The sequence below is a fragment of the Ailuropoda melanoleuca genome, chromosome 12 (genome assembly GCF_002007445.2).
Source record: "Ailuropoda melanoleuca isolate Jingjing chromosome 12, ASM200744v2, whole genome shotgun sequence".
In the NCBI taxonomy this organism is placed as follows: domain Eukaryota; kingdom Metazoa; phylum Chordata; class Mammalia; order Carnivora; family Ursidae; genus Ailuropoda; species Ailuropoda melanoleuca.
The window spans coordinates 44,792,675-44,809,460 of record NC_048229.1 but is presented as its reverse complement, the minus strand read 5'-3'; the positions used below and the strand labels follow the sequence as shown (position 1 = coordinate 44,809,460).

The 16,786-nt window shown below is 53.2% G+C and overlaps 1 protein-coding gene across 6 annotated transcripts; it reads right to left on the bottom strand.

Annotated features, from left to right (window-relative positions):
* Positions 1 to 5,660: 5,660 nt before the first annotated feature.
* Positions 5,661 to 14,672, bottom strand: C12H19orf12 (chromosome 12 C19orf12 homolog). Of its 6 annotated transcripts, none has more exons than XM_034638113.1 (4): positions 14,413 to 14,668; positions 11,002 to 11,154; positions 10,229 to 10,398; positions 5,661 to 6,721 (listed from the first exon to the last, which is right to left on the bottom strand). In XM_034638113.1, exons 2-4 carry the CDS (start codon positions 11,031 to 11,033, stop codon positions 6,456 to 6,458), a joined length of 468 nt encoding a protein of 155 aa, XP_034494004.1. In that variant the 5' UTR covers positions 11,034 to 11,154; positions 14,413 to 14,668; the 3' UTR covers positions 5,661 to 6,455. The 6 variants fall into 6 exon arrangements, with proteins under 6 accessions (XP_034494004.1, XP_034494005.1, XP_034494006.1 ...); XM_034638114.1 differs by having other exon boundaries at positions 11,002 to 11,117; XM_034638115.1 differs by having other exon boundaries at positions 14,563 to 14,663.
* Between the last annotated feature and the right edge of the window lie 2,114 nt (positions 14,673 to 16,786).

Sequence of the window (16,786 nt, the reverse complement as noted above, 5' to 3'; positions counted from 1 at the left end):
AACCATCTGTTGAAAAGACAATTTCTCCCCGTGTAATTGTCCTGATAACTTGTTGAAATTTTTCTTGTTTTTCACTCTGGGAGAAATAACTCACTTGTGTGTCCTGCTGGGCACACCCTGCAGAGAGCTGGGAATGGTGATGAAAGGGAAGGAGGAGAATGACTGGAGCAGCGGCCTCCACAGGGAGAGGGGGTCTCCAGTGGAGGGGCTGGCACAAGTCAAGGTCAAGGTCAGTGTGTAGTACCAGGAGGAGAGATGGGCACAGGTGTCAGCAGTGAACTTTCTCTGCTTTCTGCAGTGACACAGGCACCAAGTCAGCACTGCAGAGAAGCGGAGGACGAGGGTTGGGAGCTGGGAAAAGCCGTGAGCAGGAGAGGACGTGGGCTGGGAAGATGCAGGATACCTGCCGGCTACATTGCAGCCCCCTCTGAGCTTAGGGATGATGACCTGAAACAGGTGCAGAGGGAGAGAGTGGAGGGATCCAAGGCCTCTGAGGGCTCCCTGCGCTGGGGCAGAAGGACAAGGCTGGCTCCTAGTGGCTGCAAGCAGCCCTCTCCTGAGGATGGTCACGGTCATCCAGGGGGGAGGTCTTCAGCCATGCAGAGGCCAGCCTGTCCTCTCAGGACAGGGAGACAATGCCATTGCCCCTCAATCTAATTAGAGAGGGTGGGGAGGGAGTCACCAGTAAGTCCTCGACTCTCCCAGTGCCCCCTCTGTCTCAGTGGCTTGTGCAGCCAAGACAAAGTACCAAGGACTGGGTACGTAACCTGACAATGGACTTGTGCTTAACTTAACAATGGACATTGATAGCTCACAGTCTGGAGGCTGGGAGCCTCAGAAGAGGTTGCCAGCATGGTTGGGTTCTGATGGGAGCTCTTGCTTGCAGACAGCTGTCCTCCCACTGTGTCCTCACAGGGCAGAGAGGTGGTGAGTGAGGTCTCTGATGTCTCTTCTCACAAGGGCACTAATCCCTTCTTGGGGGTCCCCAGCATGGCCTCATCTATCCTCATCAACTCCCAAAGGCCCCACCTCTAAATGCCATCACACTGGGGGTTACGGCTTCAGCATATGAATTTGGGACGCACAGAATTCAGTCCACCAACACCATCCAAGCGGCTCTTGACCTCCAAGAAGCCCAGATGCTGAATTTCAGAACAGAGAAGGGACAGAAAGAGGTTCCCGGCCCTTACAGGGAGATGTCCACATCACTGGCAACCCACATAGAAAAGAAAAATCTTTCATCTTTACATTGCTGTCATGTATCTTACAGAGTTGTGAGGCCTGATACAATAGCCACTGGCCACACGTGGCTTGACACTTGGCTGGTGAGAATGGAGATGTGCTGCATGTGTAAAACATATACACCAGGTTCCAATGACTTAATATTTTAAAAAAATGAAAATATGTCAATAACCGTTTACATCAATTACACATTGAAATGCTAATATGTTGGGATATTGGGTTAAATTATGTTATTAAATGAATTTCATCTGTTTCTTCTTACTTTTTAAAAATGTGGTTACTAGAAAATCTTAAATTGTTTATTTGGCTGACATTTGTGGCTTGTATGAGATTCTGTTGGAGAGATGCTAGAGAGAGGACCCCACATCCAAAGCAGCCCCCAACACGGCAGGCCCTCCTGCCGCGGTCCGTGGGCACCTTTGCCGCTGTCTGGGGATGAGCCTCACAGGTGCGTGTTACAGCAGGGCCGTGTCCCAGAGGAGGTAGGGGCCCCAGAGGAGTCTCATGAGGGCATAGCCCATGAGGACACAGCCTGNTTGGCTGACATTTGTGGCTTGTATGAGATTCTGTTGGAGAGATGCTAGAGAGAGGACCCCACATCCAAAGCAGCCCCCAACACGGCAGGCCCTCCTGCCGCGGTCCGTGGGCACCTTTGCCGCTGTCTGGGGATGAGCCTCACAGGTGCGTGTTACAGCAGGGCCGTGTCCCAGAGGAGGTAGGGGCCCCAGAGGAGTCTCATGAGGGCATAGCCCATGAGGACACAGCCTGGAGCCCAGTCCAGGAGGCTTGGACAGTTCCGGGGAGGCAGCCCCGGAAGCTGGGGACCAGTCTTGTTTGGTGTAGGGACACGTAAATAATGCCCATTTTTAGCCCTGGAATCCCCAGGCACAAGATGCCCGCACCTGGAGAGTCTCCACTGCCTGTGCTGCCTCCTCCCAGCCTTGATCTCATTGCCCTGGAAGCAGCAGGGTCCCCAGCACCTGCTACAATTGGTCTTTCTCTTTATTCCCCCATCGCATGCACGTACGTGTGAAATTGCTGTGAGGTGAATAATGTGTGTGGCGCAGTCTACCGAATTTCATATACCATCCCATGTACTACTTATTAGATTGGCTATGACATCGCCACAAAGGCGGTGTGGCTGTCCCTGCTGCTCTGCACTGGGCCAGCTCCGTTCTCTCCTGCTGCCATGAACAGCCGTGCTGCGAGTATCCTTATTTCTTCCCATGGGAATGATTTTATGGCAGTGTTTTCCCTGCAGTGAAATGTGTTGCCTGCAAAGTATATACAAAGTTATGGTTCCTCTGACTTTTTTCTGCAAGTCACCCTCCCGGCGGACGGCATCACCATGTACGTTCTCCAGTGCTCTGTCTGCGTGTGCATGTGCTCCGTGTGTGTGCTCCGTGCGCGTATGTGTGCACGTGCATGCGGGTACGCGTGCTCTGTGTGTGTGTGCTCCCGTGTGCGTACTCCGTGTGCGCACCTGTGCACGTGTGTGGGGGTGCGCGTGCTCTCTGTGCACGTGCTCCCTGTGCGCGTGTGCGAGCTTCGTGTGCATACGTGTCCGTGTGCTCCGTGTGTGTGAGCATCCGTCTGCATGTGTGCGCGGTGTCTTCTTCCTCAGGTCCTGCCACTTATGGGTTTGAGCATTTCTATTTATTTTTACCAATTGTTACATAACAGATGCTGCCTGGATATTAACCTGGAATTTGCTTAGTTGCAGATAAGAATGAGGAATGTCTTTCCCTTAAAACTCACACAAATTAAAGAAACAGCCACCATCTCGATAGCTTAGAGAAAGGCTTTTCTGGTCCCTCTACTTGCCAGCATTTGGGGTACCCACAGCCACCCCGAGGCTGCGAGTCAGCTGGACGGACCCCAGCTTCACCTCCTGACCCACAGTGACCACAATAGTCCAGGAATCCTCCCCTGGCTAATAAAGCCATTTACCTCCTCCAACAACTGAAAACGCATCAGTCGGTCCCCCTTCCCTGCGTGGTGTAGACGAATCCTGGCATTTCCTAATGGCCACATGTTGATTGTTCAGGGTGAGAAACATTCTGGTTTATCTGCAAAAAAGGTGGCAGGAGACGTGGCTGATGTTCTGTTCTTGGCTTATTAAGACCTCAGGAAGACCCAGCCCCCCCCCCCAAGGGGAACTCATAAAAGGGCCTCCTAGTGGAGCCACATCCTGGGCTGGCAGGTGAGCCAGGAAGGCAGGGAGGGAAAAGAGAGAGATGCGCCTACTTGTCCAGCAGATGGCACCTCTCAGTAACGAATGGGGAGAGGACACTTCCTTCTAAGCCCGGAGCCCCAGTCCTGACAGCCCCCCGCATTGCAACACACCCCAGTCATGCTTACTTCCAAGCCAGACATCTCAAAAAACAGAAAAATAAAAAAGTTCATTCCAGCTAAAAATACACCATCTGCCTGGGAAACATCTTTGCTTGTCACTGTTGCATCAACACCCAAAGCAGGTTAATAACCGGCCCAGAACAGATGGTTTCTTTTAATAATTACAGGGTCCCCCCACCAAGGCTTCCTCCTCAGCTGCCTCCTTGCCCTGCTGGCAGCCCCCTGCTGTTTCCTGGCCACCCCGTGGCCACTGCCCAGCCAGCCACAGGGGGCCAGCCACAGGGGGCCAGCCCATAGCCAGCCCTCTGCTCAGGCCAGGACCCCTCCCCCTCTGCCGGGAAACAGCCCCGGCAGCCTGGGGGGCTTTCAACACCACTGGGAAGATGGTGATCAGCAGGTGACCCCAGCCTTGTCACCCCCATTAGCAAAGAAAAACTAAGCAAACCAAGATGTCGGTAATTACTCATCAAATCCACAAAGGTTTAAGACACTATCATCCTATTTCTTGGTGAGGATGCAGTGAGACGTGTATCCCAAACCCCATGGCAGGGAGAGCGAGTTATCAACGTCACTGTCTAGAATGAATTCTGACTGAATATAAGAACCTTGAAAAATACTGCATACTTTTTAATCCAGCAATTTCTCTTTGAGGAATCTATCCAAAAGACTATCTATCAGAGTCTAAAATATGTACAGAATGTTAACCCAAAACTGTTCACTGCAGGATTGAAAACCACAGCAGGGAAAGGGCTAAGTAGGATGGAATAGTATACAGCCATAACACATGTTTACAAGGAATTTTAAATTAAATCACAAATGTTATTTAATGTTAATTTGTAAAAGCGTTCAAAGAGGTCTAAACAGGAAGAATGTAAATATATTGGAAATGCACCTACATAGCATTAAATGTTTGCACAAAACATAACAAATATGTTAAGCGTGATTTTCTGGGTGGTAAAATTTATTGTGGTTTCACTATCCTTTTCTGGATTTTTCTATGCTTTCATCAATACACACTGAGAAATAAAAGGAAATGAATTGTTTTCAAAGACTGTTTAAAAAACCAAGTTAAGGAAGGCACATGAAATTGGTACAGTGGCTGTCTCTGGGGAGGGGCTTGGGACCGAGTTCATGCTGGAGGAAGCCCTGCCTTTCCACTGTATCATCTGGAGGCTTCTAAGTACCAGGCTGGTATTACCTATTCAGAAATAAATAAACGAAGATTTTTGCCAAGGAGACCCAGAAGTAAGAATACTAAAACCACAGGAGGCAAGAGGAGAACCTGAGGGGAAAACCAGGAAAGTGCTTTCACCTCCTGGGGGAGACAGGACTCCAGATCTCGCCTGCCCTCTTGGGCCCAGCGGCCATCACAGTCACCCCAGGACCCAGCTGGTCCAGGGTGGCTTTACTCAGCAAGGCCTGCTCCATCTGACCCAAAACTGCTCAGGAGTTGGGTTGGGGTTTTTCCCAGGAATAAAGGCAGGCAGGCGAGAGGAGGGACTTCAGGGGACATCACTGCAGGACCTCTGAACTAGTACCCAGTGTCCATGAGTTCTCATAGGTGACTGGGGAGCTGGGGGAAGGCTCATCCATTCATTGTTCATGTGTTGGGCCCAATTCTCCCAGACCCAGGGGACACGGGGTCCTAGTTCGGAGGTCCTGCCCTGATGTCCACTGAAGTCCCTCCCCTGGCCTTAATCAGCATGGGTTCTAATTCATCCTCAAGTTTTCATTACATACATAGAGCTGTCAGAATACCAACTCTCCTTCCATACCCCCAGGGAGACCTGTGTTTTCCATCAGTGAGAGCCCTAAGTTGTTGCCCTGCCCCAGGGCCTGGGGACTGGAGGGCACTCCTGGGTGCTAGGGGAGGCTTGGGGCAGCGCACACACACTGGCAGCACAGAGGGGCCAAAGCAGGAAACCTGGACAGTCAGGTCTCAGACACTGGTCTTGGGAGGCTTCTGTCATTCTTGAAAGCCACAAATCTAGAACCCTCCGTTTTGCGCTGTGTGTACGACCCTGGGTGTCAGAGATGCTTTTATACAAAACATGTGAGAAAAGTCCTGTTCACAAAACATTTATTGCAATTTGATGACACCTAGTCCAGTTACGTTTCCGAAAGCAAAGTGAATACAGTATTGGGGAAATTCGGGGTGGACACATTGCTTAGATCCCACCACTTCACAAAGAGCAATTTCTTCGCTGGAAGTATTTAATTTAAAAAGCAAAACTCAAGAACTACCACGACTTGTCCAATGGGGAGAGGAACACCTGGGAGGGTGAGAGCCAGGTGTGCTGAGTAGAGGAGGGCTGGGGGCCTGGATGCTTGTGGCTTCACTCAACAGGCGACTGATTGCCCCTCCATGGGGCCGCTCAGAGTCACTGGTCAGGGAAGGGGCACAGGAAGAGGTAAACATGATTCCGGCATGGGCCAGCTCTCAGGTCCTGAGACCCTGGGCCCCAGGCGGGGAACCAGTCCTGTAACAGGTGCTTGGGACAGGGCTCGTCCTCACAGGTGAGGAGACGGAACACGAGGGCCTCCCGCTTGGGTCCCATACAAGTGACGGTGGGTTCAGCAAGCTGTCACCCCATGTCTGCGGCAGGCACAGCTTCGCTTTTCACCAGCCTCCCAGCGAAAGTGTTGTCACTGCGCGTTACTAGCGCACACGACCCCAAACACAGCGTCTTCATAAATAATTTCCAGAACATGATACAGCCCAGTAGTGGCCTCTCCGGCAGATTTCACGCCATTTAAGGTAAAGCACTGAGGATGTGGGGCTTCCCCCACTCCTGTGACCCCTTCTGGGAGTCTGGAGAATCATCTCAATGACACCCCCACTGCCCGGGGGGGGCCACCTAGTCATCATACCGAACTTCGGCCCGGAGCTCCTTGGTGACGTAGTTCACCAGCAGGGCCAGCAGCTGCTGCTTCAGGGCCTCACTGCCCATGACCAGTGTGGTCAGCTGCACAGCGTCCGTCCACTCCAGGTGCCTGACGATGGCGGTGACCTCATTAAAGAGCTTTTGCTGTTCAGCGGGCGGCAGCTCCATTATGATCTGAGGAATCGGCTTGAACTGTCCGCTTGTCATCCATGCACCTAACAGACCCCCCACAGCCCCCCCTAGAAAACAAGGAAGGTTCAGTTAGTTGGTTCGATTAGTGCTCTTGCTGGGAGCACGTCCACCGCCGTGATGAGTGGGCACAGTCCCGCGTGGGCCGGACCGGGCTCGGCTTCGTGCCCGCTCCACCCCACCTTGTGGGGGGGCAAGGGTTTATGGGGTCTTCAGTTCATTTGACTCAGATATTGACACCCCAACGTGCCTTCCCTGAGCTCTGCACTCACAGATGCAGCGCGAACCCTCTCCCGCCACACAGCTGTGCTAACGGGAATCGTCTCCAGGGCCTGCAGGTTTCCTGCTTCCCACACACGCTCTCCTCGTAAAGCAGAGAGCGGACATGCAAGTGCGTTTTCAACGGGAATCATCTCAGTGGTGAGGCTGAGTTGTCTCCATAACACGCTCTTTGCCCCCGAACTTTTGGAAATTTCCAGTGAAATCATTTGGCTAAAGCACCCTGGGGACAGAGGAGGAAACCTTGACTCCGAAGCAAGGGTTTCTCCTGCCAGCCCTGCAGAGCTCTATGATGGTAACTACAAATACAACTTCCTCAATACTTCTCTTCCTGTGACCCCGAAAAGGCGTAACCGTTATTATTAAAGGTAAATTTATGATCAAATGTAAGGTGCGTGATGTTGGGACTTGAAGCCCTATGTCAATGGAAAGTTCTATCTGACCAGGTGGGTCCAGGTTGGCCACAGGAAGGTGCCCTGGGGCAGGGGTCTCAAACTCAAGGGACTTCAGGGGGCAGGCAGAAGGGTGAGAGGAGGGAAGAGGGCTGAGTGAGCCCGTGGGTGACGGAGAGCTGGGTCCCTGTCTAAGGGGCGGTGGCACCCCTCGCCTGCCCACTGCTACCACTCGGAATGCCAGATCTGTATCCTGAAAAAAGTCCCATGATGTTTAAAACAAAAATTTTAAAAGATTTTTATTTATTTGAGAGAGAGAGAGCACGAGTAGGGGAGAGAGAGAAGCAGGCTCCCCGCCAACCAGGGCACCCAATGAGGGTCTCGATCCCAGGACCCTGAGATCACAACCTGAGTTGAAGGCAGATGCTTAAATGACTGAACCACATGGGCACCCCTAAAAAGTTCGAGCTTTAAATACCGATGATCAGATATGAATAGATGCAGCCTGGCTGGACTTAGTGACTCTCTCCGAAAGAGCAGAGCGTGGAAAGTGGGACACTAACGTCACAGTGGAGAAAGCTGGCACAGAGCACCTTAACCAGGTGATCAAGGTGGACATCGCCAGCGAGGCCTGTGGATGTCACACGTCCCTGGAATGGTGCTATGAGACACACGTCCACCTGTGTCCTCAGTAAGCTTTCCAAAGGTCCCTAACCCCGGGCTAAGCACGAGAAAGCGCTCAGGCAGACCCAAACGGAGAGGCACTCTACAAATACCTGCCCAGTACTCCTCAAAGCTACCCAGGCCATGAAAGCAAGCGAAGTCCGAGCAGCTGTCACAGACCCGGGGAGACGACGCAGGCATGAGGATTAAATGCACTGTGATAGCTTGAGCTGGATTCTGGGACAGGAACACATCAGTAATGCAAAAACTGGCAAAGTACAAATAAAGCCTGGAGACCAGTTAGTAGTGACGCATCAGTGTTGGTTTCTTACTTTGACAAGGGCACCTAGTAACACAAAATGGTAATGTCAGGGGAACAGAAGCGGTGAGGGATACACGGGAGTTCTCTGCGTGGTCTCGCCAGCTTGTCTGTAATTCTACTACTATTCCTGAATAAAAGGTTTATCTGAGAGAACAGATCCCAGGCAGAGAGAACCGGATGTGGGCTGGACCCCGCCGACAGGCAGCAAAGCCTGCACCCTCTCCGGAAGACGGGTGTGGAGGCATCTGGAAGCACACAGCTCCTCTGGGGCTGAGCCCAGGCCAGCATCGGGCCCTGGAGGCTGAACACTGCCCCTGGCCACCCTTCCCCTCCGCTCCAAAAGCAGGGAGGATTCGGGGAGGGAAAACCAGTCATTTACAAGTTTCACTGAACTGTTCCCACGACACCCGTGAAGTGTTAGAGCCGAGAGTTGCCCTCATCTGCACTAAACCGTTAGGAGAACTGCAAGATTTGATTTAGAGCAGCATTTAATGCAAAAAGTCGCCAGGAATATTGACCAGCAAATTACTCACTCTTTGGAGAAGGGAAAATTCCTTCGTTTTCTGGGTAAAATGATGTTCCCGCCCACGACTACGGGCTGCAAGTAGCGAGCACCCGGTTCTCCTGGCAGACATCGTGTTCTCTACCAGCGCTGACACAACCCAGATCAAACACATGCCCCCACAATGGCATCTGGGAACAGCTGTATGATACAGGATCCCATCAAGCCCTCCCCTGAGCACCTTAGATGGGGGGGGACAAAGATGCAGACTGTCACTGAGGAAGGAGGCAATGGCCTTGTCTCCTCCCTCACTGGCCGCTGCTTGGATGGTGAGAAGCTGAAGTCAGGACTCATTCATTCACACGTTGGAAAGGGACACGGACAGGTGGACGGTCTGGGGCCCCCACACGCCGACTTACTCCCCTGTGAGACCTCAGCGTCATGGAATGTCCCTGTGTGCCAGTCCTGCCACAGAAACACAGAGCAGAGCAGGAAGCCATGCCGGGAGCCGGAAACAGAAGCCAACCTGGGCAGACAGGCCGTCACCGCTCGTGGAAGGACTGCAGGCTGGACCGGGAGCTCTCCACCGTCACCAGCACAGGCTGCCCGCACAGAGCGGCGTCCAGTGATGCTCTGAGCCCAGTGCGGCCGACCATGCGGCAAAGCTCCCTGTGTTGCAGGGTCCATCTGAGGCACCTCCTGGGAGAACTAATCCAGCCCCTCCTCAAGTGAGGCCCACGCAGCAGCCCTGACCCATGGGTCAGACCACACGGGAACCCTTCCTGCTCCGTAGCCAGAGGAAGCAACCCTTCCTGGCTCCAAGAATGATGGGAAAGTCGGCCAAACCTCCATTCATTGCTGGAAACTGGCTGTCAAGTAGAAGCAGGTGGCAAAAGCGGGGGGCAGGGACGACCCCTCTAGGATATTTGGGCTTTTTCTGCCTGAGACTGTTTGCTTTCAGAATGGGGAGTCGCTCTGAATGAGCTCATGTAAAATGGCCAGACAGCGTCTGCTCCTAGGGGGTGCTCAGCAAACCCAGCTTCCTCCCTGGTTCCCTTCTGCAGTGACCTGTAATGGTGATGGGGGAAGGAGACCATCCAAGGGACCCAGGACACCCTTTCATCTTCAGATGCCCGGACACATCGCTGAGGGGAGAGGCGCCCTCCAGGTCTGCATGACACGGATGCAATTTGCCGGAAAGCCCTGCATTTGCGAGACCTTCACGCTCAGAAGCCTGTGTTTTCAGTAGGATGAATTAGGGACACAAATCATGTCACAGAAGCAACCTCAACTCAACCAACGTCTCCCACAGGACAGAGACTTCTATGAGGTCTCTGTGGTTTCAAAGGCCTTTGTTACAACACCCCCGAGCTGGCTGTACCTGCGAGCTTGCACTTACCCGCAGCTATTCCGGGTGGTCCTCCGACCAGACCACCGATGAAGGCCACAGCTCCTGTGATCAGCGCACCCTTCCCAGAGTGCTTGACGGCTGCCTTCATTTTCCTCTCCTCAGCGATGGAGCCGAGCAGCCTCATGACGTCATCCACCATGATGGGCATCTTGTTGAACCTCAAAGGAAGCATTTCAAAGGGAGAGTTTTAATGACCGTCAGAGTATCTGGACGCAAATGTTACTCTGGCTGGAGTTCCGAGGAACAGTCCTCATGTAGAGAACGGAGCTCTGCCGTACGCGGGACAGACGGCACCTGCCCTGTGGTTGGGTCCTTGTCACCGACGAAGCCGGGAAGCATTTAGTTCATAAGCAACACAATCCGCAGAAGGGAGGGAAGGTCTTCCTTGCCCTCTGCTTCGCTTCTGATTTGTGACGGGTTACGGAGCAGGCCCGGCCTCAGGCTCCCGCGGGTCATCACTAGTGAGGCAAACGTGCCCTCTCTTGAGTCTGCGCCTTTCCTGCTGCCTCAGGCCTCCCCAGGGCACAGAGCCTGGCGGAGAGCAGAACGTCCCAGCCTCCATCCTCTGTCGTGGGACAGGGAACGGAGCTCATGCCAAGCCAGAAAGGGGGCAAGTCCTGACTCCATGACCACACTGGCCTTGCGCCCACCCCTGCCTGCCTGTGACCCTGAGCAGAGCGTCAGAGTCCTCACCTGTAAAATGAGACAAACCACCTACAAGCTGGATTCTAGAAAGGTCTGGGCAGAATGGATGTAAGTACCTGGTTTGAGTCTGGAACACTGCGGCCCACATACATGTTGGCTCTAAACGAATATTCTGTTGCTGAGACAACCACTGGCTTTTCTATCAGCAGCCACTCCTAAAGCCCGTCCAGTTCTGCATGGGGGGATGGTAAAGTCAGGACAGGTTGACCCTAAGGAGGAACAGTAAGATGGGACAACCAGAGAGTAAACTAAACCACACAATTCCAGGGCTTTGCATCTCTTCTGATAGACAGACAGATGGACCTTTAGAACAATGACCTTAGAACAATTCTCTGAGGTCAGGAAACTGTTTGCTGCACTGGTGGGAAACTGACAGGCAGGTAGGGCAAGGGCAGGGTGGACTCTGCCCCAGGGTCAGTGGGCATGGAGACCCCAACACGGATGGGCCACCTGACAGGCCCCAGAATTAAAATCAAAGTGGCCACAAGCTGATGCTTCTCCTTCTGGCCTCGGCTGGACCCAAGACTCTAAGGGCACTTCCTTCCATCACTCTGCTTTTCATGCAAGCAGTCCCTAAAGGAACTTGACAAAGCTTGGGGCAGAGCTTGTTGCTCAGTAACTCTTGGGTACATTTCTTTCTGACCCAAGGAGAATCCAGAACCAGCCTGTCATGTAACATCACCCTCCCCATCCCGGGAGAGACTCTGAGCCCCTAGAACGAATCTCTGGGTCTGCTGGATCACCACAGTCAGGGTTCAGGACCTCTCTGCCGTCCCAGCAGAGGTAAGGGGTGTCCTGTGCTCTGGCCCCTGCCGTGTTCTGAGATCCGTGGTTCTCCACAAGTGCACAGAATCACTGATGACCTTGGGAAATGCAGCCCGCAGGCGTGGACTGAGATTTTACGTGGGGACAAGCTCCAGCTGGTCTCTAACCCCACCTCGGACAGCAAGACTCTACGAGAGCATGACCCAGACATCGGACATCTGCTTCTTGGTGCTCGAGTTCAGAAAGTGCAAACAAGCCTCCCCAATGTGTCTGTTTGACCAAGTGGGGTGTAGAGGCGATGGAGGGACAGGCCCTGCAGGGGTGCTCAAGGGACTGGAGGAGTCAGGGGTGCCTGCCCCCACTCTGGCCCCATGTGTCCTGGACCTTCCAACACACCTCCGAGCTTCCCACACCTTTGCTCACTACCAGCAGCCCCTCGCAGACAGAGTCCACGCCGCCCCTCCACCCTGGAAAAGTGCCCATGTGAGGGTCAAGACTTGTCTACAAAGATCACAATAGTAAAATAGCTTTCTAACAGCAAAGGGACTGCACATGGCAGAAATCACTAAAAAATGAAGGGATGGAGGGTGTGACTTGATTTATCCAGTAGCCATGATTCTGTGAAGCTATGCAAATGAGTTTTCTTTCAAATACTAATTTATTTCTAATATTGCTAACCAAAGGAATTAATTTCACGGCAAAACCTTTCTAACACTAACAGTCCTTCTGTAAAACATCTAATCATCATATAGCTTATATCTGGTTTATATGCAGCTTTCTATCTGTCAGCTATGCTGGGAAAAGGGGAGTCAAAGCTCAGTCCTGGGAAGGCCCCTCTATATGCTGTAGTGAGCTCCCCATTTCCAGGCACATGAAGACCCCAAGCATGGTCTGCACGGCGGGCTTCCTGGCCAGGGCACTCTGCCCAGACACCACTCCTAAAACAGGGTTTCTGCAGGATTATGGACCTGCACCCTGGAAACACTTTCTGCATAACAAGAAAATGCAGGGCAAGTAGGCAGGACACAGCCACTTCATACTCTATTTTGCATTTAAAATCCTAGCTTCTCACTTGCTCTGAATGACTTCCTATAAACCCACCGGGGCTAATAAAGCATCATCCTGCAAAGGCTACTTGCAACCTCCACTCAGCCCAGGCTGCCCAGCACAAGGCAGGAGCCCAGGGCTCTGCAGACTGGAGGGCCAGCAGGGGTCGCGGTGTGTGGGAGGGCAGGGGACGACGTGGCCCACCTCTGGCCAGGTTCAACAGCTCCACACCACAGGAAGAGGTGGCATTGTGGCTGCCTCACTCCAAGACAAACCGGGTTTAATTTCCTTGTGAGAATCATTTTAGACATCAGAGCATTANTGTCAGAGCATCAGTTCACTCTTGTGGAAGGAAGGTTTGTCACCCCATCTCCTGAGTCCTTGCTAAAAACCCCAGCCTCCTGACTTCTCCGGGCTTGCCAGAGTGAGCAAGGAAGCCAGTCCTGCTTCTCCTCCCACTGTAAGCTTGCCTTTGTCTGTAAGCAACAAGGACGCCAGTAAGGAGGGAGGAGGGAGGAAGAGTACTCTGATGGGGACAGACCTCAGAGGGTGGGAACGGGGCCTCCCCTCCCCATATCACACCTATTTCAGAATCAGATTTGTCCACAACACGGGCTCTGGTCACAGAAAGCCCATCTGCCATCCAAAGAGAAGGCAAATGCCAACTTGCAGCCCTGGTTTCTTGCACCACCAGGCTGGTCTGCTGATGACAGCAAGGTTCTGGGGAAGAGGGACGTGAGCCCATCCCTGAGAGTGCAGCCCGGCTTTTTGAGATGGACCAGATTGTGAGAGAGCTGGGAGAGGAAGGCTTCAAAGCTAACACAGACCTCTATGCACTCTGTTTAAAAAAGAAAAGAAAAGAAAAAAGAAAAAAAACAAAAGCAGAGCTTCTTAAGGAGTCAGGGTGATCTTGCTCACCTGCCATCTTTCTGCTTTTCTGCTGGAATTTATAAAATTCCACTGTGTGGACTGGCTCTTGTAAGCCTTGTCTTCCCAGCTCTGTAGGCCCCAGTGCGAAGGTCTCACGTGGACCCCACCAGCACTGTCAGATGAGCCCACAGACATTTTAAGACTGAACTGTTGCTAGTATTTGAAAATCAGATTTCACATACATCTGATTTCTGATTTCTCTTGAGAAATCAAAAGAGCGAGCCCCCCTGAACCACCTTCCTGCAGCCACAGAGGCAAAGCTAAGCTGGTACTGCCTTCTCTCTGCCATAGGCCCTGGCAGGGCCACCTTCCCCACCCAGGGGCCCATAAACAGGTCACTCTGCAACCCCTCAGAGTCTCCCTGCTTCGTCTTCTAAAGGTAAAGAAGCTACCAGTCCCCAGCAAAGGAATGCTCCCCTCCCAGATCCTTAACCCCCATCCCTGGTCATCTCTAACTTACCCTGCAGGGGAGCCCGGGGGTGCTGACTCACCGGGCATCCCTCCAGGACTCTGTCCTGCATATGTAACCCCTGCCGCCCCACCCACGCGCCTGGGACCCCGAGGAGGGTGGCACACACCCCGGGGTTACTGCGGAGGGCGCACACATGTGGGTACCTGGGGAGGTCATACACACACCCAGGGTCACTATGCGGCGCGGCGCTGGTTGCAGGGCCCTGAGCGCAGCTGCGGGTTCTGACCCCAGCTGGGCCGCTGCTGCCGCTTACTTTTGGCGTGACGTCAGCCTCTCCGTGCCTCAGTGTCTTCATGTGGCAAATGAACACCCTAGCGACGTGGGGCGGCTCCGCAGGCCTCCCCGCACCACGCCTTGGGTGCCCCGCCTCACCCGTGCCGCGCCTGCGCCCTGAGCCCTTCACCTGCGGGGACGCGGTCCGCAGCGCGGAGGAGACCCAGGCCCGCGGTTCTCTGGCCCCGCCCGGCGCAGGGTCTCCCCACCCCCCGCCCCGCTCAGACCCCGCCTCCCGCCGCCTTCCGGGTCACCCGCAGGGGGGCCTTCCGGTCCCCAGTCACCAGGCGCTGTGCTGCGCTTGCGTCGCCAGCCGGCCTGGCTCCGAAGCCCGAGGGCGCAGGCGGCGCCCCTCCTCCTCCGCTGGGGCCGTGGCCTGGGTGTGGCGGGCGGCTTGAAGTCCCCGCGGCCTCAGGCTGCGCTCTCTCGTGCCCCTCGCCAGCGCTCTACCGCCGGCCGCACACGTTCTAGAAGGGCTTACCTCGCACCTTCCTGAAGCTGGGAGAGGCCTTGGGCCCTTGATTCAGTGTGTCCCTGGGGCCTGTAGACCTTCCTCCTTGCCCCCAGTGCGCAGGGAAGAGAGCCCAGCGACCCCTGGAAGCCCAAGGTGCTGAGTTCATGTTTGCTGAACGGATGGGCCCAAGTCCAACATAGGCTGTCCCCCCAGGTACCGGCACCGGGGGCCTCCGGGTGTGGGGGTTTGAAGGGCTCAGCGCTGGCTTTACTCCTAGGGCTCCAAGGGAAGGGGAAGTCCAGCTTCCAGGACAAAGCTGAGGTGGGGGAACCTCTTGCGAAGGGGCAGAGGTGTGGGGTGACGTGCAGGAAATACTTTAGAGAGAGTATGGAGATTTCCCCCACGCCCCCCACCCCGACACACACACACACAAGGGCTGGCCATGAACCACCTCAAATCTGAAAAGGGCTCTGGGGGCTTTCCATGGCCTAGCCCACTAATCCTGACAGCATCCTCCCACCTTGCGTGGCGGCCACTGCCGTGCTACAGATAGGAGCAGTGAGGTGCAGAGAGGCTGGTCTGCCTGAGGCCACCCAGGTAGGGAGTGTCAGGGTCCAGACTCTCATCTGGGTCCACCGGGCTCAAAGCCGTCGCCGTAACCAGCCCTCTGCCTGGCTTCCCAGAAAGCCGTACTCCAGAGGATGGGCCTCTTTCACACTGCCAGAGTCATTTTGTTTCTTTTTCTTCTTTTTCCTCTTTTGAATGGAAAAGTACTCAGGGAGTATATGTTTGTATATACACACACATATACCATACACACACACATACATGTAACATGTATATGCACACACAAATACACACGTATACATACATATAGCATATATTTATGCATACATATGTATTTATACATATATATTATACATATCTATCTATATACTATAGTATATACATGCCCCAATAAGGTGGTTTTTTTAAAAGAAAGATATATATTTGCTGACTCAAAAAAGCTGTACGTATTTACTATATACAACTCGAGAGTGTGGGGCTAAGTATACACCCATGAGACCATCATCATAATCTATACCATGAACATATCCATCACTCTAGAAGTTTCTTCCCGCCCTCTTTATTATCATTATCACTTGTGTATGTGTGGGCCCTGGCATAGGATAAGAACACTTACCGTAAGAGTTACCCTCTTTACTATACATTTAGTATACAGTACGAGTAGCTATAGGAAGTATGCTGTGTAGATTCCCAGCATTTATTTCTCTTACAGAACTGAAACGTTGTACTGTTTAACTAACATCATTTTGTTACTTCTATTTCCCTTTTGTCCTCATTGCGAGAAAAGGGCCTCAAGCATTAACCAGGGTTCCCTGGCCACAGTGAAATAACCACACCCAATTCTGAACACCAGCTTTTGCTTGAGTTTGGGTGACTTTCAACAGTGAAAGTTCACCCAGGTGAAGAATAGCTCAACTGCCTCCAGGCTCAGGCCTGGGGGAGATTCTCCCATTTCTCTGCGGGCAGCGCCCTCTGGCGGCTCCTTAAAGAATTGGGCTGCTGGCTCCCCCGGAGGTGGGAAGGGGAGTTCTGATAGGTAAGAAAGATGCTGGAAGGGAAAGAACTGCAAAGTTGGGGCCCTCCAGAGAAGGTGAGCTGTAAGAAGTCCAGCCAACTTTGCACCTGTCAGCAACCTGGGACCTTCATTCTGACATGAATAAGTCATACAATGGTTGCACACGTGGAAGCCCGTCAATGGAACACATGATACCACAGTCTCCAAGTGGCAGCCAGGCCTCCTGCAGAGTGGGTCCTATGAATGACAGGGGCACAGCGGGGTCCCCATCATGGTGACTGTGCACTGGCCCAGCATCCAGACAGTGCTCTCATGATG

Bases quoted from the DNA above. Each gene is read 5' to 3' on its own strand.
- C12H19orf12 (XM_034638113.1), bottom strand. From the start codon at position 11,033: ATGTGGGCCGCAGTGTTCCAGACTCAAACCAG. The intron at 10,399-11,001 runs GTACTTACATCC...GCTTCCTTTGAG, and splicing joins GTGTTCCAGACTCAAACCAG to GTTCAACAAGATGCCCATCA. The intron at 6,722-10,228 runs GTAAGTGCAAGC...CTTGTTTTCTAG, and splicing joins ACCACCCGGAATAGCTGCGG to GGGGGGCTGTGGGGGGTCTG.